Source organism: Oryza brachyantha, chromosome 11 (genome assembly GCF_000231095.2).
Source record: "Oryza brachyantha chromosome 11, ObraRS2, whole genome shotgun sequence".
NCBI classification, from domain to species: Eukaryota; Viridiplantae; Streptophyta; class Magnoliopsida; order Poales; family Poaceae; genus Oryza; species Oryza brachyantha.
In genome coordinates, this window is record NC_023173.2 from 14,747,429 (window position 1) to 14,766,439 (window position 19,011).

The 19,011-nt window shown below is 40.8% G+C and overlaps 1 protein-coding gene across 1 annotated transcript; it reads left to right on the forward strand.

Moving 5' to 3' along the window:
* The first annotated feature begins 10,983 nt into the window (after positions 1–10,983).
* On the forward strand, positions 10,984–16,226 carry LOC102712312. Its single transcript, XM_015842376.2, has 10 exons — positions 10,984–11,856; positions 12,120–12,248; positions 12,333–12,522; positions 12,972–13,084; positions 13,166–13,375; positions 14,155–14,436; positions 14,543–14,654; positions 14,940–15,073; positions 15,400–15,480; positions 15,562–16,226. The coding sequence occupies exons 1-10, from the start codon at positions 11,002–11,004 to the stop codon at positions 15,652–15,654; spliced, it is 2,199 nt and encodes a 732-aa protein (XP_015697862.1). The 5' UTR covers positions 10,984–11,001; the 3' UTR covers positions 15,655–16,226.
* The last annotated feature ends 2,785 nt before the right edge of the window (positions 16,227–19,011 follow it).

The window sequence follows — 19,011 nt, forward strand, 5'->3', positions numbered from 1 at the left end:
AAATAATAAGTTAGCCGTTTTATTGAAGCTTAATTTGTAGTCTTCATCCTCTACATTTAGAATAAAGGATATAATAGGTAATCTGCTGGAGACGCTGTACGCTTACTGTATACTAGCTACGCTGCTCGAACGCACGTCGGCACGAACTGATCGATCGACGTACGGTATACAGTAGTACTCCATACTACTAGTAGAGCTAGCTAGCTAGGCTGGAGTACTTGTACGTGCCATGGCACATGCTCTGTAAGAAAAATAAATTTTCGGTTTTCATATCTAGCGTCTGATCTCTGTCTTATTTGAAAAATTAAAAAAAATAATCACAAGTAAAGTATTATTCATGATTTCTCATCTGATAAAAACAAAAATATTAATCATAAATTTTTTTAAGTAAAAAGAAATCAAATATTATAAATAAAAGTGAAAGATTGGTTTATTCAGGACATAGGTGCTACCTCCGTTTTATAATATAAGATATTTGATTTTTTTTATAACTTTTGTTCATTCATCTTATTCAAAAATTTAGTACAAATATAGAAAATAACAAGTCATACTTAATCAAGTAAATCATAAGCAAAATAAATGACATTACATAATTTATTAAATAAGGCAAATGGTCATATATTCCGACCTAAAAAAAAGTTAAAGATCTTATGAAGTATTTATGGACCGCATCTACAAATTAACTGGCCGCCCCGTGATGTCCGCACGCCGGGATCGATCAGCACCACGACGCGCGCGCGCAGACAACAGCAGCAGCAGCAGCCCCGCGAAGAGATCGACGCGCGTACGCCGTCACGCCCTCGCGCGCGCCGATCGATCGATGAGACGGCGTAGTAGTACGTGACCGCGCGCAGCTGTGCCGGCGGCGGCGATATCGTTCGGCACCGCAATAATGACGTCGATGCAACTCCGACTCGCGTCGCGTCCATCGACGCATGCGCCGGGCTCTCCAGTACTCCATTTCCATACTCCCAAAATAAATTTATTTCTTAGTTTTTATATAATGTTCGACGCTTTATTTTAATTGAAATTATTTTGTGATTAATATTTTTATTTTTACTAGATAATAAAACTAAATAATATTATATGCTGGACTAATTTTTAAGTTTTTTAAAATTCTTTTTTTAAATACTACCTCCGTCCCATAATAATTTTATTTTTCTTTTTTCCGTATCTAACGTTTGACCATTCGTTTTATTTGAAAAATTTGTAAAAAAAACTTAAAAAAATAGTCACGTATAAAGTACTATTTAATCACAAAAAATTCAAATAAGACGAAGAGTCAAAACATTATATAAAAAACTGAAAAATGATCTTATTTCAGGACAGAGGTGGAGGTAGTAAGATGGTGTTTAGATTGAGAAAAATTTTAAAAGAAGTGTCACGTTAAATGTTTGACCGGATATCGGAAGGGATTTTCGGACACGAATGAAAAAACGAATTTCACGGCTAGTCTAGAAATCGCGACACGAATCTTTTGAGCCTAATTAATCCATCATTAGCACATGTTAGTTACTGTAGCACTTATGGCTAATCATATACTAATTAGGCTCAAAAATTCGTTTCAAGATTTCTTCTGTAACTGTGCAATTAGTTTTTTAGTTCATATATATTTAATGTTTTATTTAGATGTCCAAAAATTCGATGTGATATTTTTTTAAAAAAAATTGGAGACTAAACAAGACCTAAGACACGGATGATTCAACATTAAAGTACTATCCTCTGGCCGTCTATCGCTAGCTAGCTAGCTGTGGCGCTGCATGCGATCGACGGGATATGGACAGATGTCACAGAGAGGGACGTGTGATCGACGGCTGGAGGCAGGGCTCACTCGAGTTCCCTGCGCGAGACTGCCAGTATTTACGGCCTTTGTCTCCCCCTGCGTTTGCTGTGCGTGCTCATCGCTCGCTGCGTCACTGTCGTCTCACTCATCATCTGGCAACTGGCGTCACCGGAGCATCTCTCTGTATAGGGCTCGAGTACTGCTACTAGAAAACTGGACAACCGTTTCTGGCTTATTCCGGAAAATGGGCCACACACCGCTACATTGCTCCGACTACAGTACTGCTAGTACTTTACTTTTTCTCTTGTTAGTCCTACCTCAGTTTGTAATAACTTTATTTTCAATTTTTATGTCCAAAGTTTGTTCATTTGTTTTATTTTAAAAATTTATATAAAAACATAAAAAAATTAGTCACACATAAAGTATTATTTATATTTTGTCATCCAGTAACAATAAAAATATTAATCACCAAAAAATTTAAATAAGACGAAAAGAAAACATTGTATGTAAGAACAAAAAATAAACTTACTTTAGAACAGAGATATATAGTTTGTTTAGCATATAATTACTTAGTTTTTGAAATAAGCCTTTTATAAATCAAGTTTTATATTATTATAAAAGTATTTATGTACCAATCTTTATGATTTCGATCATATATTTTTAATGATTTCAACGCCATCAGATACGTAATCAATTCAAAATTAAAAAAAATTGACAAGTGAGTAGAAATTAATCTGTTGACATATACTTAATATATTCTAAATAATACCTTACAAATGCTTCTATTTTAAAACATACATATGTAATACTAAGGTTTGAAAAGAAAAGACTACAATACTCATTATTAAATATTGTATGTTTAGTACCGAGTGGATAATTAAGGGTATAATAGAGAGGAATTTAAATGAAAAAAATGATTGATGGGATAAATGATATTATAGAATGAAAACTATTTTGGAATAAACTTTAAATTATAAAAAACAAGTATTTTAGGACAAAAGGTGGTATCAAAATCATGTAATAGTAAACCCTGCGTCAAACAGCATGAACAACTTTAACCATAAAGGCAACTGCTGCCTATAAACTTATATTAAAATTAATAGGGGTAATAGATCAGTTTGAAGGGCGATTCCACTATTTTTCTCCAATCTTTTTATCTCACTTATACATTTAGAAAAAGTTTATAATAGAAGTAACTACTAATTACAAACTCACATTAGAGCTAACATGTATAATAAATTAGCTATAAATTTAACTCTAATAATATTTTCCTCTTATCTCTTTCTCTTACTTATATACTCCCTCCATATTTTTTTTATATGATGCCGTTGACTTTTAGGTCTACGTTTGACCATTCGTCTTATTAAAAAAATTATATAATTATTAATTATTTTATTATAATATGATTTATTATTATAGAAACTTTAATTATGCATTATAATTTTGTATATTTGGATATAAATTTTGAATAAGACGAATAGTCAAACGTGATTCTAAAAGTCAACGGTGTCATATGTAAAAATACGGAGAGAGTAGTATACATCAGCTTACAACATGTGTGTAGAGTTATCTATTGCAAAAAGTCAATACTCTTTATTTTTCATTTTCTTTGTCCTCCAAAGGTTAATAGCTTGCAGGCTGCTATTGTCTTTGTTTGCTCTTGACGCATCTATCTTAGAGCAAGTATAAAGCTAATTCTTGGATGGAGCAACATTACTCTTTTTTTAATTATTTTCGCTCTTCTCCATATGAAACAGAAGAGCTAGCTACAGCCTACAATCTCCAAAATCTTACATCACCAAGGCTAATATAGAGTTAACTTATACAAATAGTATTAGCAGTGTGGCCTATTCTATGCTTCTTTAAAAAGAGTATTATTGATGGGTGGTGAACGTGCCACTATTCCACCACCAAATTTTACTAATTTTTAAGAGTTTGCTGAGAGGTTATATATCAACCACCCTGTATCAACTTATTATTTTGTATGGAAAAAGAAAATGATAGTGTGTGTGGGGGGATGATAACACAGGATAAAAAGTATAAATCAGTTAAGAGATTATATATCCGCTACAGGTGGATAACAAAAGAAGGGATGCTCGCGCCCCCGGGGCGGCACTGGCAGTGGCATCTCACCGACCGTAGCTCCTCTCCCTCCTCCCTCTAGCCTCGCCGCCGCTCGGGCGTCTGTCGGCAAAGCCGGTCGGGTGTAAGGACGACGGCGACGGGGCTATCTCTTCCCTCTCCGCTCGCGTTCTCCGTCGGGGGCACGCTGGAACCAGGCGGAGGTGGGCGCGGTAGCACGGGCACCGGGCCAGCATCGCTGGGGCTGGATCTGGCACCCCAGCATCCAGATCCGTGACTCGGCCGACGGAGCGACTGTGAAGGAGGCCGCGACGGCTGGACTCGTCGATGGTTTGTGCATCTGGGAGCTCGTTGCACGGCATGACGGGGCACGAGTCGGCATCCGCATTCTGGACGGAGGTGGCCGGCGAGAACGCGTCGGCGTGGATTTCGCTTCGTTCAGCTGCAGGTGCGCGACGGCGCGTGCGTGACCGCGGAGGAGCGTGAGCTGTGTTCAGCGTGGCGGTCGCAGGGCGGCGTCATTGCCCGTGCGGCAGGGGTGGCCGAGCACTGGCGCCCAGGGCTAGCGTGGCTAGGCCCCGCGGCCAGGGTGGCTGGATCCGTGGCCGGCGTGCCCGGATCTGGCGGTCCTATTGCCGGTTGGCAGGGTGGTGGTAGGCTTAGTTGAGGTCTGATTGCATGTGAGGTGACTTAGGTTGTTCTTTGCACGCATGGCGAAGGATGCTTTTGTGGGTGACGTTGGCGAAAGCCTTGCTGTGCCTTTGGCCGGCTTGACCACGATGACGCATGCGAGCGTCGTTTTCTCTCCTTGTAGGCGTTGTCTTGGCGTTCTTTCTTTCTATGCCTATATTTTCCAAGTGAAAACCTTGTCTTTGGACGAGCGGAAATGACATTCCACGTCGTATCCTTCTTGGGGGCGTCGCTTTGGGGAAGCTACTTGTGTATCGATGACCGTGGACGGTCTTTTTTACTTCTATAGCCTTGTTGCTTGGCGAGATCTTCGTCTTCTTGGACCCGTTTCGTTCTTGTGGTGGGCAACTTGCTTCTTGGTGTTTTTGCTCAGTGAAGTCGGAGCCGCTCGCTGATGGGGTACAGCGACGCTTGGCAACGATGACATTGTATAATCTCTTCCTATGGGTTTTGGTGTTGCCCGTGCGAAGAAAGTGGCTCTTTGATGACTTGGCTGATGTCTTTTGTAGGTTGTCGAAGCTGCCTTTTGCTTTGTCAACATCCTGATAACAATGTCGTTGTGGTTACGAAGTTGCCGATGCTGGGTCGCTTGGACGACTAGCTCGGTAACGATACTACCTCCTTTGCGATGTTGAAGTTGTTTCGTGTCGTCTTTGTGCCTAGCTTGGCTGTAGCATTCTATGTTGGGCTCTGCCGTTGTAGTTTGTTGTGTGGTTAGACCTAGTGTTTTCTGTGCGGAGGTTTTAGCCGGTTTTCCTTAATTAACCGTGTATTTGTAAAGTTTTTGAGCCCGGTTTTTCTATAAGCTGGGTCAATTCTCTTCTTCTTAATATATCATCAACTAGGGCTAGTTTTGGGTTTTAAAAAAAAGTTAAGAGATTATATATAAATAGTAAAAGGGGAATTCGTTGGATGCCTCTGAAATGTTAGCCAATTCTCTATATACCCCTGAATTTTGCTAGCTCCCTTGGATGCTCTTGAATTTTGATTTTGATCCCTTTCATGCCCTTTTCATTGGTTGACTGTTGGTTGACCGTTTAATTTTTATAAAAATGTCAATTTTGCCCTTATGCATGGGTAGGGAAACAACAGAAATATGTGGACTATAGTATTAAAAGCCATAAATTCATTTCATGTGATTTTTATATTCTTTACTGTATAAGGTACTATTCATGAAAAAAATATTTTATCATAATTAAAAATTATATCATACTTTTTTTATTAACAAGGTATATGTAATGTATTTTTTATAATGACAGTATAATAGATTTACTACGTGTTGTATAACTTAAAAAAGGCTAGCCATAACTTAAATTTATTATGGTTACCATTTAAAATTTTTACACATTTTTAATATATATTTAAAATCTTAATGTATAGTACTTTCTCATACATTAAACTTATTGTCATACAACAAAGTACTATATTTTTAAATACTATATATTTCTTCATTCCTTACATATCAACGGTAAGATCGATATTTTTACACTTATTTAACGGTCAACTAACGAGAGGGTATAGACGGGATCAAAATAAATATTTGTGACAATTGTCTCATAGTAAAATGGAGTAGTTTTCTTAAATTAAAATCAGGCCGTAACGGATGCATGGATAATAGGCTTAGGCAACTTCAACCCAATCTCCGTACTACGAGTAGAACACGCCATGAGGACGGTGATTTGCGTATACCCCGTACGTGACACGTTAAAACAAACAGTTACCCTCAAAGACAGGAGTGGTAAGGAAATTAACCAGCTGTAACTGTAAGTTCTGTACTCCTACTGATACTCCTACATGACTGCCACTCTGCCAGTCAGGGCATGACTGCATCCGAAAGACGCATGTTCTGCTGGAAAAAAAAAAAGGCTGTCTCAGCTACTCTCTCTCGCCGCCAACGATCGCCATGGCTGAAATGCCCAGCTACCATACCATCACTCCATGAGATCTCCAACTTCGCGCTCGCGGTGACGGGTGGAACGAGTGATGATTTACTAAACCTGGAGGTTAACCATGGATAATAAATCTTTTATATACATTTTAAATAGAATATAGTAACTTTTCATATAATTTTTCAGCTAAACGTGAGACCTAAGCCTAACCTGCCCCACGACTGTTACCCCGTCCGGATGCTCGAGCCTTGCCATAATGCCATGTATGCGCCTCTGGGAGCACGAGAAGAAAAAAGAAAAGGAAAACCCGAAAAAGAAAACTGGGCAGAACAATCGCCGGCGACAACTTGACGGAGAACGGCGGCCTGCGGCCGGCGGCGGCTTCGGCGGCGCGGTGCGGAGACCACAGGGAGCTTCCCGGACACACTGCAGCGGCGCCGCCGAGTCGCTTTCTTCTCCCGGCAATAAGACGTGGAGCTTGGGCTCGTGTGAGACTGTAAGTGGGCCCCCATTGGCCCGATCTTTGTCTCTTCCTCGTTTGGGCTGGACTGGGCTGGCCAATATAGCTTTTGCACGGTCCATTAGAAGTATGGAACTTGGAAGAGGTTCCGGCATTTTAATTAGGGTTAACTATGATATTTTTGTTTGATTCAAACAAACTTACCATATAATACTGTAGTTTAATTGTTTGACAGTATCCCTATCGTCTTGCGGGATTTTTCAGGACCATCTAACGCTTTGGGGTGATTATTTGGGTTTATCATAGAAAAAACGAAATGAAATATTTACAAACGAAAAATAATATGTAAATAAACCTTTTATATACGTATTTTTTAGCAATTTAAAAATCAAAACAGGAAAATAAACTTCGGCAAAAAAGATCTCAAAATTAACTCCAAATTTAAGGCTGAAAATTTAAATTTTGGCTTATAAACATAAGCGAAAAGATATAATTGTTCCACGTTTGCAACAAGTAGGAGATTTTGCATCCCCACCAATTTCTTTTTTCCATTAACATTTACACAATTTTTTTGAAATAACTTATGACCTTTATTAGGAAATGAAAATAACATGCATGCAGAGTACATAAAATGATATTTTGGAACCCAGGCTTAAGGTGTCAATTTCAAAAATTGACAAACAAGAAAGATCATGGCCAATATATGTGTTAAACTATGACACTGGCCTTTTATAGGTGCCGTGACTGGAGATCATTTGATTCTCTCGCCATTTACTGATATCTACTACACGTGCAGCAAGAAAGTGTCCCACCGTTTCGACCATTGACATGATTTATTCCGCATTGCATGATTTATTCTTTCTTGAATCCAATATAACACACGTACACCCGCTTATACTTATCAGTTAAAATTTAAATTTTTAATCTTAATATTAAAATTAATTTTAGTTTTTTTCACCGTAGTTTATTTAGTAAGCTTATCTTAGCATATCGCTAAAAATACATACATACAATTTTATTTATAAATTATTTTTTACAAAAATACCGTCCCCGTAATATAAAAATGAAATCACTATATTCCCGGTCGCAAGTTTTTCAGCTTTTTGATCAGATTTTTTACCGTCCGGTCGTACCGATATTCATATGTGCTGCGATTGTTTTTACCGTCCGATCGCACCGAGACTCATGTAGTCAAACTTATAAAATCCTAACAACCAATTTTGTATTAAAATAGATTTATCAAACATAATAAGCTTATGATATTACGATTGTATTTTTCAAGGATAATCTATGTATATCATTTGGCTTATATTTAGACTAAGCATTTAAGACATTATAGATGTTTAGAGTTCTTTTATATGTTTTATAGAATTATGTTCTAAACATAAATATTTTAGATTGGAGAGAGTATGTTTTTTTTTCACTGGGTGCGATGGAAAATAAAACTAGCATGCGTACGAGAGATGACATGTACTCTCTCCGTTTTATAATATAAGATATTTAATTTTTTTCTTGTAATATTTGGTCATTTGTCTTATTTAAAAATTATGGAAATTTCATTTATTTTGCTTGTGACTTACTTTATTATAAAAAAACTTTAAACACGATTTGTCATTTTTTTATATTGATACTAAATTTTTGAATAAGACGAATGATCAGATGTTATAATAAAAAAGTCAAACATTTTACGTTATGAAACGAACGTGGTAGCTTGTTAATGCTGCAATAGAATCACATATCCGATCGGGTTTTTCACGAAACGGTGTCTTATTTTTAGATAACCCTATATAAAAATACTATCAGTGTGCGTCATCTGCATAGCAAAATCCAATTAGGATGACCTATTGGGTTACAAATTACATAGCCCCCTTCTGAACTTATAATGTAAGCCCTTATTAAGGGGTTTGAGCCAAGACTGAGATTAAGTAGAAAAAACATATATAATTCCTTTATTAAACGGGGAATTGTTAATATAGTACTTATGTTAATCGATTTATTTTTATGAGAAGGAATGGAACAAAGATGATTGATGGGAGAGTATCACTCTTAGGTGGTGTTTGGTTCTTTAGTCCTAGGATTAAAAATTAGTCTCTGGACTAAAATCTTTAGTCTCTACTGTTTGGTTAGATAGACTAAAAGAGACTAAAATATATCATATATATAAATTTTTGTTACGGATAGGTGTGAAAGAAAGTTTTAGTCCCAATAAGTACCTTAGAAAGGGACTAATAGACTAATACAATTTTAGTCTCTTTTAGTCCCTCCTGTTTAGTTTTTTTAAAGAAGGCCACCGGTTTACCCCGGTGCGGTATATATTAGGAGAATAGAGAAAAAAACAAAGTACCATACGACAAAACCGTGACGGTGAACAGTTTGACGTTCTCGGCAAAAGTCCGATAGGAGCGCCCAAACAAAAGAAAAGAAAGGAAAGTAATGCCCGTGCTCCAGCAGTTCTCAACCGATTATTCTCGCAAGGTCTATCGCTCCGCAGTAGGTCCAGATTTTGATTTCCTCTTTAATTTTCTCTAGGAGCTGTTCTGAACCCATCTCCTTCCCCTGGAAGATCCTTCTGTTGAAAGATCTCCCATGATACTTAGTATGTGTAAGCTCTTAAGCCCTTTTGTTATCTTCTTGCTTCCCGCTGCAGATCTATTGTTCCACCATTCTTGGAGTGATTGTTCTTGTCCATGCTCACGTGCTCTCCAATTGATATTTGGTAGGTTCTCGATCGCTAAAGCGAAGAGACTAAACGAGACTAAAGTGAAGAGACTAATGGATTAGTCACATGAACCAGATATAATGCCTATATTATTAATATAGTACTTATGTTAATTGATTTATTTTTATGAGTTTGTATCAAGTTATTTCCATGAGAACATAGTTAGAGAAATAAGTACTAAAATATTCGAGAGTTGCTTTTTATCCACTCTCGACATAGGTGAGTTGGGATAAAAACTATTGTTGTTGAAATATAATTATAAACCAACAAGACAATGTTTTAGTAGATATTATGCCCTAGATTTGATTGAAACTATACACATAGGTCTATGCGTTCAACATGAATAAATGAAGTTCGTTTGGATACAATCACGACAATTTTGGAAAAATTAAACTGTTTTCTATAAAAATCATGCGTGTTGTGAATAAGCCCTAGATGATATTGCTAGTATTTACATGCACATGATTTATAATAAAATGTTCTTTTAGAAAAAATCTGTACAAGAATAAAAATCTCAGATTTCAGAATGACAAGTGGGCCCCACATGCAGCAGGTTTACTCGTTATACTCAGCCTCCTGATGAGGAGTTAGTTGTACTCGAGTGCCCTTCGCCTCTTCTCGCGGCCGTCGCCGTTGGTGATCTCCGCCGTTTCCGCCGGCCACTTCGTCTTCTCCCGTCTGCATCACCGGCGAGCTGCTGGGCTCGGCGCGGCGATCGCAGCATCGGTCGTACTCGGTTGCTCCCATGGGCCGCCGGAAGAGCAGGAAGGGAACGAAGCCCCAGCCGCGCTGGGGAGGTGGCGCTTCGGCGTCGCCCCCGGCGCCGACCAACGCGGACTGGGAGGACGCGACCGCGGCGTTCCGGGAGGAGGCAGAGGCCGCCCTGCGCTCAGGGGGCAGCTGCGGCGGTGGCGACGACGGCGCCGCCGCGGAGCGCCTCGCCGCGCGCCACCGGGGCTCCGCGCTCGCGCACCACGTCCTCGGCCACGTGCGCGCGTCGCTCGCGCGGGCCGGGGACGCGGTCCCGCCCCTCCGCCGCGCGGTGGGGCTCGCGCCGGGCTGCCCCGAGATCGCCGCCGCCCTCGCCGCCGCGCTCCTCTACGCGCGCCGGCCCCGCGAGGCCCTTGCGGAGTGCGCCCGCGCGCTCGCCGTGGACGACCCCACCGACCCGGCGCTGCACGCCGTGTCTGGCCGCGGCTCCATGGCGGCGACTCCACAGGGTCGCGTCGCCGTCGCCCGGGAGCGGCTCCGCGGCGTCCGCGCGGACGCCGAGGCTCTCATGGGGGTCTCCCACGCCGCCGTTCCGCCAAACCCAACGACGGCGCACTCCCGCTTCCGCCGGGTCGTATTGACCGAAGACAAGCTGTGGAGCTTCCTCATGGTGGGAGTGGATGACTTGAAAGCGTACTGCAACAAGATTGGGCGGGGTTCGCCCAGTGTGCTTGCCATCGCTGGCGCCGTGGAGTTCGTGAAGGCCACCAATGCGTGGGCGTACTGGCTGTGCCCTGTGTGCGACAAGGTTTTCTTGGATTCCAATTCGTTCCGGTCTCACGTCGAGAGCAAGTACATTGACATTCGCCGTCTCCAGCAATTGCTGAGACCAACCATTACCAAGGGATCCAGTGAGCTTCTTGATTCTGATACGTGGAAGCCAATTGATTTAAAAGAAAGTGAAGATGAAATTACCATGAGGCTGAATTATATGAAGGATGCATTTTCGTATCTCGCTGTTGGCTCTGTGGACAAGGAATTCAAGTCTACGAAAGACAGAGCCAAGCGCAGGCGCAAGAAGTGGGTCACCTATTTGGATTATCATGTCTATGACTACGAGAGAGACTACCCATCAGAGGAGGATCTGTTCTTACCTCTCTGTAGAGAAATGCCTGAGTTGTGGGAATATCTGGAGAGTTGTGTTGATACAAAAGAGGGCGAGGATAGTTCTCATTCAATTTCTCTTGTTCAAGACGGTAGTGCTTTATACCTCAAGAGGGAGAAGTTCACTGGGATAAACATGGATGGTTCTCCTAATGTGAATCCGCTGTTTAGCTGGTTACGCCCTGGAAGTTCGCTAGAAGAGTCAGTGGCGTCATGGACCAGCATTAGGAAGAAGTGTGTTCATGATGGAAATGAAGTGCTCAAAAGGATAGCTGAGATATCGGATTTATTGCAGGAGCAACTTGGCCTGGAACACCATTCGCAGGAAAAAACGGATAGTGATTTCTCCATTACAAAGGTCTCCACTTGGCATTTTGTTACTAAATTTGTTCCCATGTTTAGCTTAGTGTGGTATGCAAGCATTTGGACATATTCTTATAGGAAAACAACGTTAAAAGTTATATACTCTATATAAAGAGTAAGGCATCGATCAAATTTTTACATCTTATATACCATGACGAGCAACAAAAAAATCTTATATTTTGGACCAGTGAGAATAATTTTACATTTCTTCACCACCGTTATTGTTTACTGTGTAAATAATGGCTGTTAAATTTGCAGGTTGATTCAATTGAGGTTGAGATCTCGCATATGTCTTTTGAAGTTAGCTATTTAAAGAAAAAACTAGTGAAAGTCTGTACATTTGATTATGGAATAGTTATTTTGCCTCTTATAAGAGACTATCTACGGGTTAGTATTGTTTTTATCAAAAAGTTTTAAATTAGAATTGCATGACTTCTATTTTCTCATTTTTATTGTCTGCCTGCTTCACAGGCTAAGCTGACTAATGACTCTCCTGGAAAAGAGTTGCATGATAGAGACGATAATGGTGCTGCTGAAAATTCTGACGACAGACATATTCTCATACATGAGCAATATGTTGTCCAAGAGATTCCTGGCACTGATTCAGAGCTGGACCATCAGAATAGCAGGACAGAGGAATATGAAAATTCCTCATTTTCAGGTAACATCTCTCAGTTTATCTTATTATTACATACCAGCATTGCTTCAGAAATCCATGGGGAAAAGAAGGGCGAGGAGCCGAGGAACCTTGAATTCTGCAAGATCATATTGGCATATGATCTCAATTTCCAAAGACATGGCCAGGAGCTGTGGCATTCGTCGGTCACTTATGCCAGTTGTATAAATTGAATTTGGGCATGTTGGGGAGTGGACAATAGAAAATACTAAAATACGGTACAAGACATGCCATACTTTTAGCAGGCTTTAAGTCATGCTTTCTCAAGTCGCAAGCAGCTACATTGCTATTTTGACAGACACAACCAGTAATTTTGTAGGTCTGTGCGAGCCACGTCATCTTAGCCTCCTCTAGTTGAAACGAGATTTTACGTTACTGTATTTCTTGTCATAATGAACTTCTTCATCCATCCTAACTGATAGTTTCATAAACAGATAGCTCAGATCTTTCTTCCATTGAAACTGAAAGCACTTCAATCAACAGTGGAGTTGGTTCTGTACATCAAATTACTGTTGATGAACCGCAGTTCTTGAATGTGACTCTCCGGGTAGTACCTTATTACCACTCTTAAAATTCTATATTTACCTGATAGTTTGTTGCTTCAAATATGTCCTAAATATTCATGTAGGCATTGTGGCATTTGAGGCGATTCCATGTCTTCCGGATGATACCGCATACACTTCATCATTTAATAGTCGGAGAGTGCTGCATTGTCTGTCTGCTATGTGAAATATTTGATGCTTGGGATCACAATGAAGAGCACAAATTATCTATCCTACTGGATAATGTGGGAACTGCTTTTAGTGATATTTTAAATGATAGAAATTTTGACTACAAGGTTTGTTGGTTTCACATTTTATTGCTTAATTATCCCTTTCCTAACAGGTCTAGATAGAGTAACTAGAAAAGCATTTTGTTATCTGAAGCCACTAAAATGATTAAAATGATGCTTGAGGGAGCATATAGTCTGGCAGTAGCTAAGGATATGTTCCCTCCATTCCATATTTTAAGATGATTTGGACCTAATTAGATTCATCCATGGATCAACTAATATATTTTATAGAGTGAAGTGCACCAGCGGTCCCTAAACTTATGTGGATTTGTCATCTAGGTCCCTAAACTCTCAAAATGCATTTTTGGGTCCCCGAACTTGTCCGAGGGTGTCATATAGATCCAAACGGGCTCCGACCCGCTCCATCCGCTGACGTGGCATGCCATGGTGGCGCCTATAAGAAAGGAGAGAAAAGAATAAAGAGGTGAGAGATACTGACATGTGGGACCCACATGACACCACCAACAGGTAGGCGCCACCGTGGCATGCCACATCAGCGGATGGAGTGGGTCAGAGCCCGTTTGGACCTATATGACACCCCCGGACAAGTTTAGGGACCCAAAAATGCATTTGATAGTTCAGGGACCTAGATGACACATGCACACAAGTTTAGGGACCGCTGGTGCACTTCACTCTATTTATATATGTGATAAGATTTATTAGCATCTATTTGAATCTAAGGAGAACCAAAACAACTTATAATATGAAACAGATGTAACACTTGTTTTTGCTCTATTTCTTATTCTGCTTATAGCTGACCAGTTGAATGGACATGTTGGTTTTAGGAATATAAGAACATTGCGTATGAAATTATATCAATAATAGTTGATATACTGCACAAGTCACAAAAGCATTATCGTTGGAAAACTGTCGAGCCCGATGGAATCACTTTCGAACCCTATGAGATAAACCCATCAAGATGTTTTGGTTGTTGCGTAGCACATGAAGTCCTTGGTCTGTGTTTCAATGAAAAAAGGAAATGTAATTGTGTCAGCAAGTCTGGTGATGAAAATCGTTACAGTGCCATTTTTCACACCATTGATGTGGGCGCAATTCAAAAAACTGAGGTACATAACATTTTTGCTTTCCACACTTGATAGCCTTGTACATAGATTATTTTTGTGCTCAGTTTTGTTATTTATTGAGTTGACATCCTGTCTGCTTCTAATTCAGATGAAATCTTTTAGCAATATCATGGAAGCTGCAGAACTTGATGTAGAGCGCTGCCGATGTGGAAACAAGACTGAGGGCTGTCTTTCATATCCACCTCATATTTTCACTACTGGTAGAGTGCTTGTTCCAACTTATGATGCAATAATATATGCTGACATGTTCTTTTTCACTTTTTGCAAATAAAAAAGAGAGCATGTAGGCAATAAAATATGTAAGAGTAGTTTATGAGTAACACCATTGAATCCAATGGAGTCCACTGTAAAATGCAGCTACACTATATAATCATCAAACTACCTACAATATCGCAGTTCCACCATGACAAGAATTAACTGCATTGTTCATTGACAAACATTAGGTATTCCTACAGTGATTTTATATTTATACTGCATTCCTGCAGTTTTTAGGTGGCCAACTGAGAAGGAAAACTATGTGGACATGTCTGAAGTATTGATAAACATCGCAGCTCCATTAGATATTCCAAAAATTATTTATGGAGTGGATATGAAACACATGTACACTTTGGTTACAGCGGTATGTGCTTATTTAACCTTCAGCTTTTCACATATATTCTTGAATTATTCTGCTCACGAGAGTATGAGCATACCTAATTATGAATCTATGATCCTTCCATTTTTCTTCAAGCTGAAATGTGCTTATATAGATGATGGTTTTAGTTTTGTTTGAAGAAGAGTGATGAAATATTTGAGTGCATAATGCATAGGTACCGCATGACACTCACAATTATGTTGAAATTGTTTACCAACGTTTTTAAAATATACTGTAGTAGTCTCTATGAAGCTATTAACTGGTAGATATGACAAAGCTATGACAGACAGATGATCTTACTTTGTCGTCAGGTATGTTGTGTCGAGGAGGAACATCTCTGCTTTGCTCGTGGAGAGGGAAACTGGCTCATATACGAGAGTCAGAAAGTCGAGGCATGTGTCCTTGATAATTTTACTCGGATCTGCTATTATGCTTCCGGACTGTTCCTTTTACTGATATGTTTATATATGCAGTTTGCCGATTGCTGGGAAAGTTTGCTACGAGGTTATCGCGGAAAGAATCTACGGCCCCAAATCCTTTTCTTCGAGGAAGTTAAGCGCAAATGACTCAACCCAATAGGATTCAAATCGTGGCGTCCATAATTAAGAACATGTGCATCCATAGTGAGGAGATTCTAAAGTTACTTCCAAATAACCCAATAGGATTCAAATCGTGGCGTCCATAATTGAATGAACATGTGTATCCATAGTGAGGAGTTTCTAAAGTTACATCCAAATTCTACGTGCTTCTGAAGTTGGAGACTTTTTTTTTGCTCTCTACAACCAAGTCACTACCATGTCCAAATTATCTGTACATACCTTTTGCTGGTTCTGCCTGGTCCTCTACTCCACTGCAGACGTTTAGCCTCTCAATTTTGTACGTGAAACGCGGATGATACATAGTTTAGGAGTTAGGGAACAAATTACTTTTGCATATATGAAAACTCTTAGCTGATCTATTTAAAAATGTTCAGCTGATCTATTTAAAAATATTCTCATGGGGCACGGCATGAAACATTGGGTAAGAATAAGATGGGAAGTCTGGAATTTCTGGAAATTAATGTCATTTAATACCGTCGTAGTGACTATAGTTTCATTTACCATTGTGACATTTTTTTTGTGCAATTTAATATTTTCATACTTGACCAAAAGCCTTTTTCAATTTCCATTCAACAGGTCGATCGATACAGATCAAGGTCCATCTATCCTCTCATTCGCTCCTCTCTGTTTGTCTGTTCGTCTCTCCCAGCGACTTCTCCATGCAACCACAACGCCAACGCGGCAACACGGCCAACCATCTGCTAGCTCTTTCTCGCATAAAATCTCGTATAAAAGATAAAGCCAAACATCTCGGCTGTGAAACCGAGAGTATATAATATGGTGAAACCTACTCCTTCTGTTCCATATCCATTTCATATTATAAGACTTTTTGGGTTTATCTATATTTATTCATATGTTTTATATATGTGTCTAGATTCATTAGCACACATATAAATCTAGATAAAACCAGAAAATCTTATAATATGAAACATAGTAAATATGCATGCACGTTGTCTACAAAAGAAAAATTAAACATTGCTTATCTAACAAAGAATAGAGGCACTGGCCCCGACCGAGCGGGCGGGGGGGGGGGGGGGGACCAGAGGTGTGGTCGCCCTGGCCCCCCTACCCCTACGTGGCCCAACCCCTCCCGTTCCAGCCTTATATGGCTACTCTTGGGCTGCTGGGCCTTCGGTAGTTCCGCAATCCGCCAGCTTGGGACTGTGCAAGCACGAGTGCACGACGAGGCTGACTCGAGTCAAACTCAACGACCTCTTCTATTCCGCTCCACTGATCACATCGGCGCAAATCGATGTCATCTCGTCTTTGTGTGATTGGCTGATTGCATTGCAGATCATGACTAGGATTGGCAAAATCCCACCGGGGACGGGGCCCCGGCAGAGACCAGCCCCATCGGGGCCGGGACTGGGGAGGAATTCGCCTCCACGGGGAATCAGAGGCGGGTCCTTGATTTGCTCAGGGACGAGGACGAGGGACCAAAAATCCCCACGGGGCCCCAAATTTTAGAAAGATAAAAACATAGGCCAGGCCCAATTAGCAAAGTATCAAACCCTAGAATTGTACGTATCGCTTCTAGTCTTCCACCGTGCGCCGCCAGAGCCTCTTAGCCTCTCCCTCACTCGGTCACTCCCTTAGTCCTTCCTCCGGTTGCCGCCACCTCCAACCGCCACCGTCGTCCGCCCACCAGTTCGCCACCCCCACCGGCCTCCGCCACCCACTGCTGTCTCCCCATCGTCGGCGCCATTGAGAGCTCAGGCCACTGCTCAACTCGTTGAGTCTCCGCCCGACGACGCCGGCGGTTCGCCTCCTCAGTTCATCGCCGAGTCGCCGACTGCCCACCTTCGCCGGGCGCGCGAGTCCTGACGCCATCGCTGCCACCTCACATCGCCGCCACCTCACGTCGTCGCCGAACACCACCATTGTCCTGGAGCCCACCTCCCTATGCCCTTGGTCACCTCACTCGCTGCCCGATGCTGCCGTTCAGGGATTTCAGGGTCCCGTTCAGGGGCAGGGACCCAGCGGGGGCGGGGGTGGGACTAGTTTCCCCCCGGTTTCCATTTTGGGGCTAGGGCCAGGGGCGTTCTAACCGTCCCTGCCCCCGCTCTACCCACCCCGTTGCCAATCCTAATCACGACTCTGCTAGTCTTCGGCACGATGGGCGATGACTTCTTCGCAGCGACGCCGACGAGACAACTCTGCGTCTTTGCTAGACACCAGTTCGCCTCCTAGTCCTCGGCTGCTCTGCTCGGCATGACGTCATCCCGCATCAGCATCTCTCCTGATATCCAGGCAGATCAGGCTCCAGCGGCAGAGCCCCTGCGAGCTGCGACAGGGGGTAGGCGCCATGTGAGGGTCAAAGTTCATTTTTTTACATGGCTATAGAGAAATTTGTAAAGAAAAAAACTATCACAATGGTAAAGTAGCAGCTATAGAGTGATTACAATAGCATTTTAATGTGTTCCATATTGAAGATGATATTTTGGCGAAGCCTTTTGTTGGGCAGTTGTATAATTAGAAATTTCTCCTCACAAAGGAAGGGATTGGGCTTGGGCAGTGGCTGGCCTTGTGGGCAAGGCTAGATCTACGCTGTTGAGAGTGCATCAAGATTCGTGAAAGGAAGTATAGGACATTAATTATACAGTGGTACTCCCTCCATTTTCTATTTAACGTTGTTGATTTTTGAAATTAAGCTTGATCACCCATTTTATTCGAAAAATATGTAATAATCATTTATTTCTTATGATTTATTTTATTATTAAGTAAACATTAAGTATGACTTTTATTTTTATATATTTGCGAAAAAAGACCAATAATCAAATATATGCATCTAAAAGCCAACATTGAACAACCGGAGAGTACATTTTAGTGTATAACAAGAGCCAACTATATCTTTCAAAGGTTGTGGGGGTCACCCTCCATATCCATATTTGAAGAGCATTTTTTCTATCCTTGAAGAGGTATATGAGATATCACTATTTTTCTCTTGGTACCTAATAGAAAACAGTGGTATCTCATGGTAATAGAAAATAGTGGTATATCTCCTCAAGGATGCTCATGTTTGAAAGTTGATCTTGCTTGAATGCAATTTCTTGCTTACGTCAAAAGGCTCAATGCCATACTCCTTGCATCTTTGGTTCAACACAGATATCGTAAAGTATCCTATGCGCACAAGTTAATTAAGGTCCTTAGTTCCATAACTAATAAACTAACCATGTCTGACATGATTGATTTTTAAATAACTGTTTAACCACTCATCTTATTTAAATTTTTGTGCAAATATATAAAATTATAAGTTAGTTTAAAGTTTCTTTAATGATAAAATAAATAATATTATCTCTATTTTATATTATAAAATTTATTAGT

Coding starts and splice junctions, on each gene's coding strand:
- LOC102712312 (XM_015842376.2), top strand. CDS start 11,002: ATGGTGGGAGTGGATGACTTGAAAGCGTACTGCAACAAGATTGGGCGG. Junction 11,857..12,119: donor GTGATTTCTCCATTACAAAG/GTCTCCACTTGG, acceptor TTAAATTTGCAG/GTTGATTCAATTGAGGTTGA. Junction 14,655..14,939: donor ACCTCATATTTTCACTACTG/GTAGAGTGCTTG, acceptor GCATTCCTGCAG/TTTTTAGGTGGCCAACTGAG.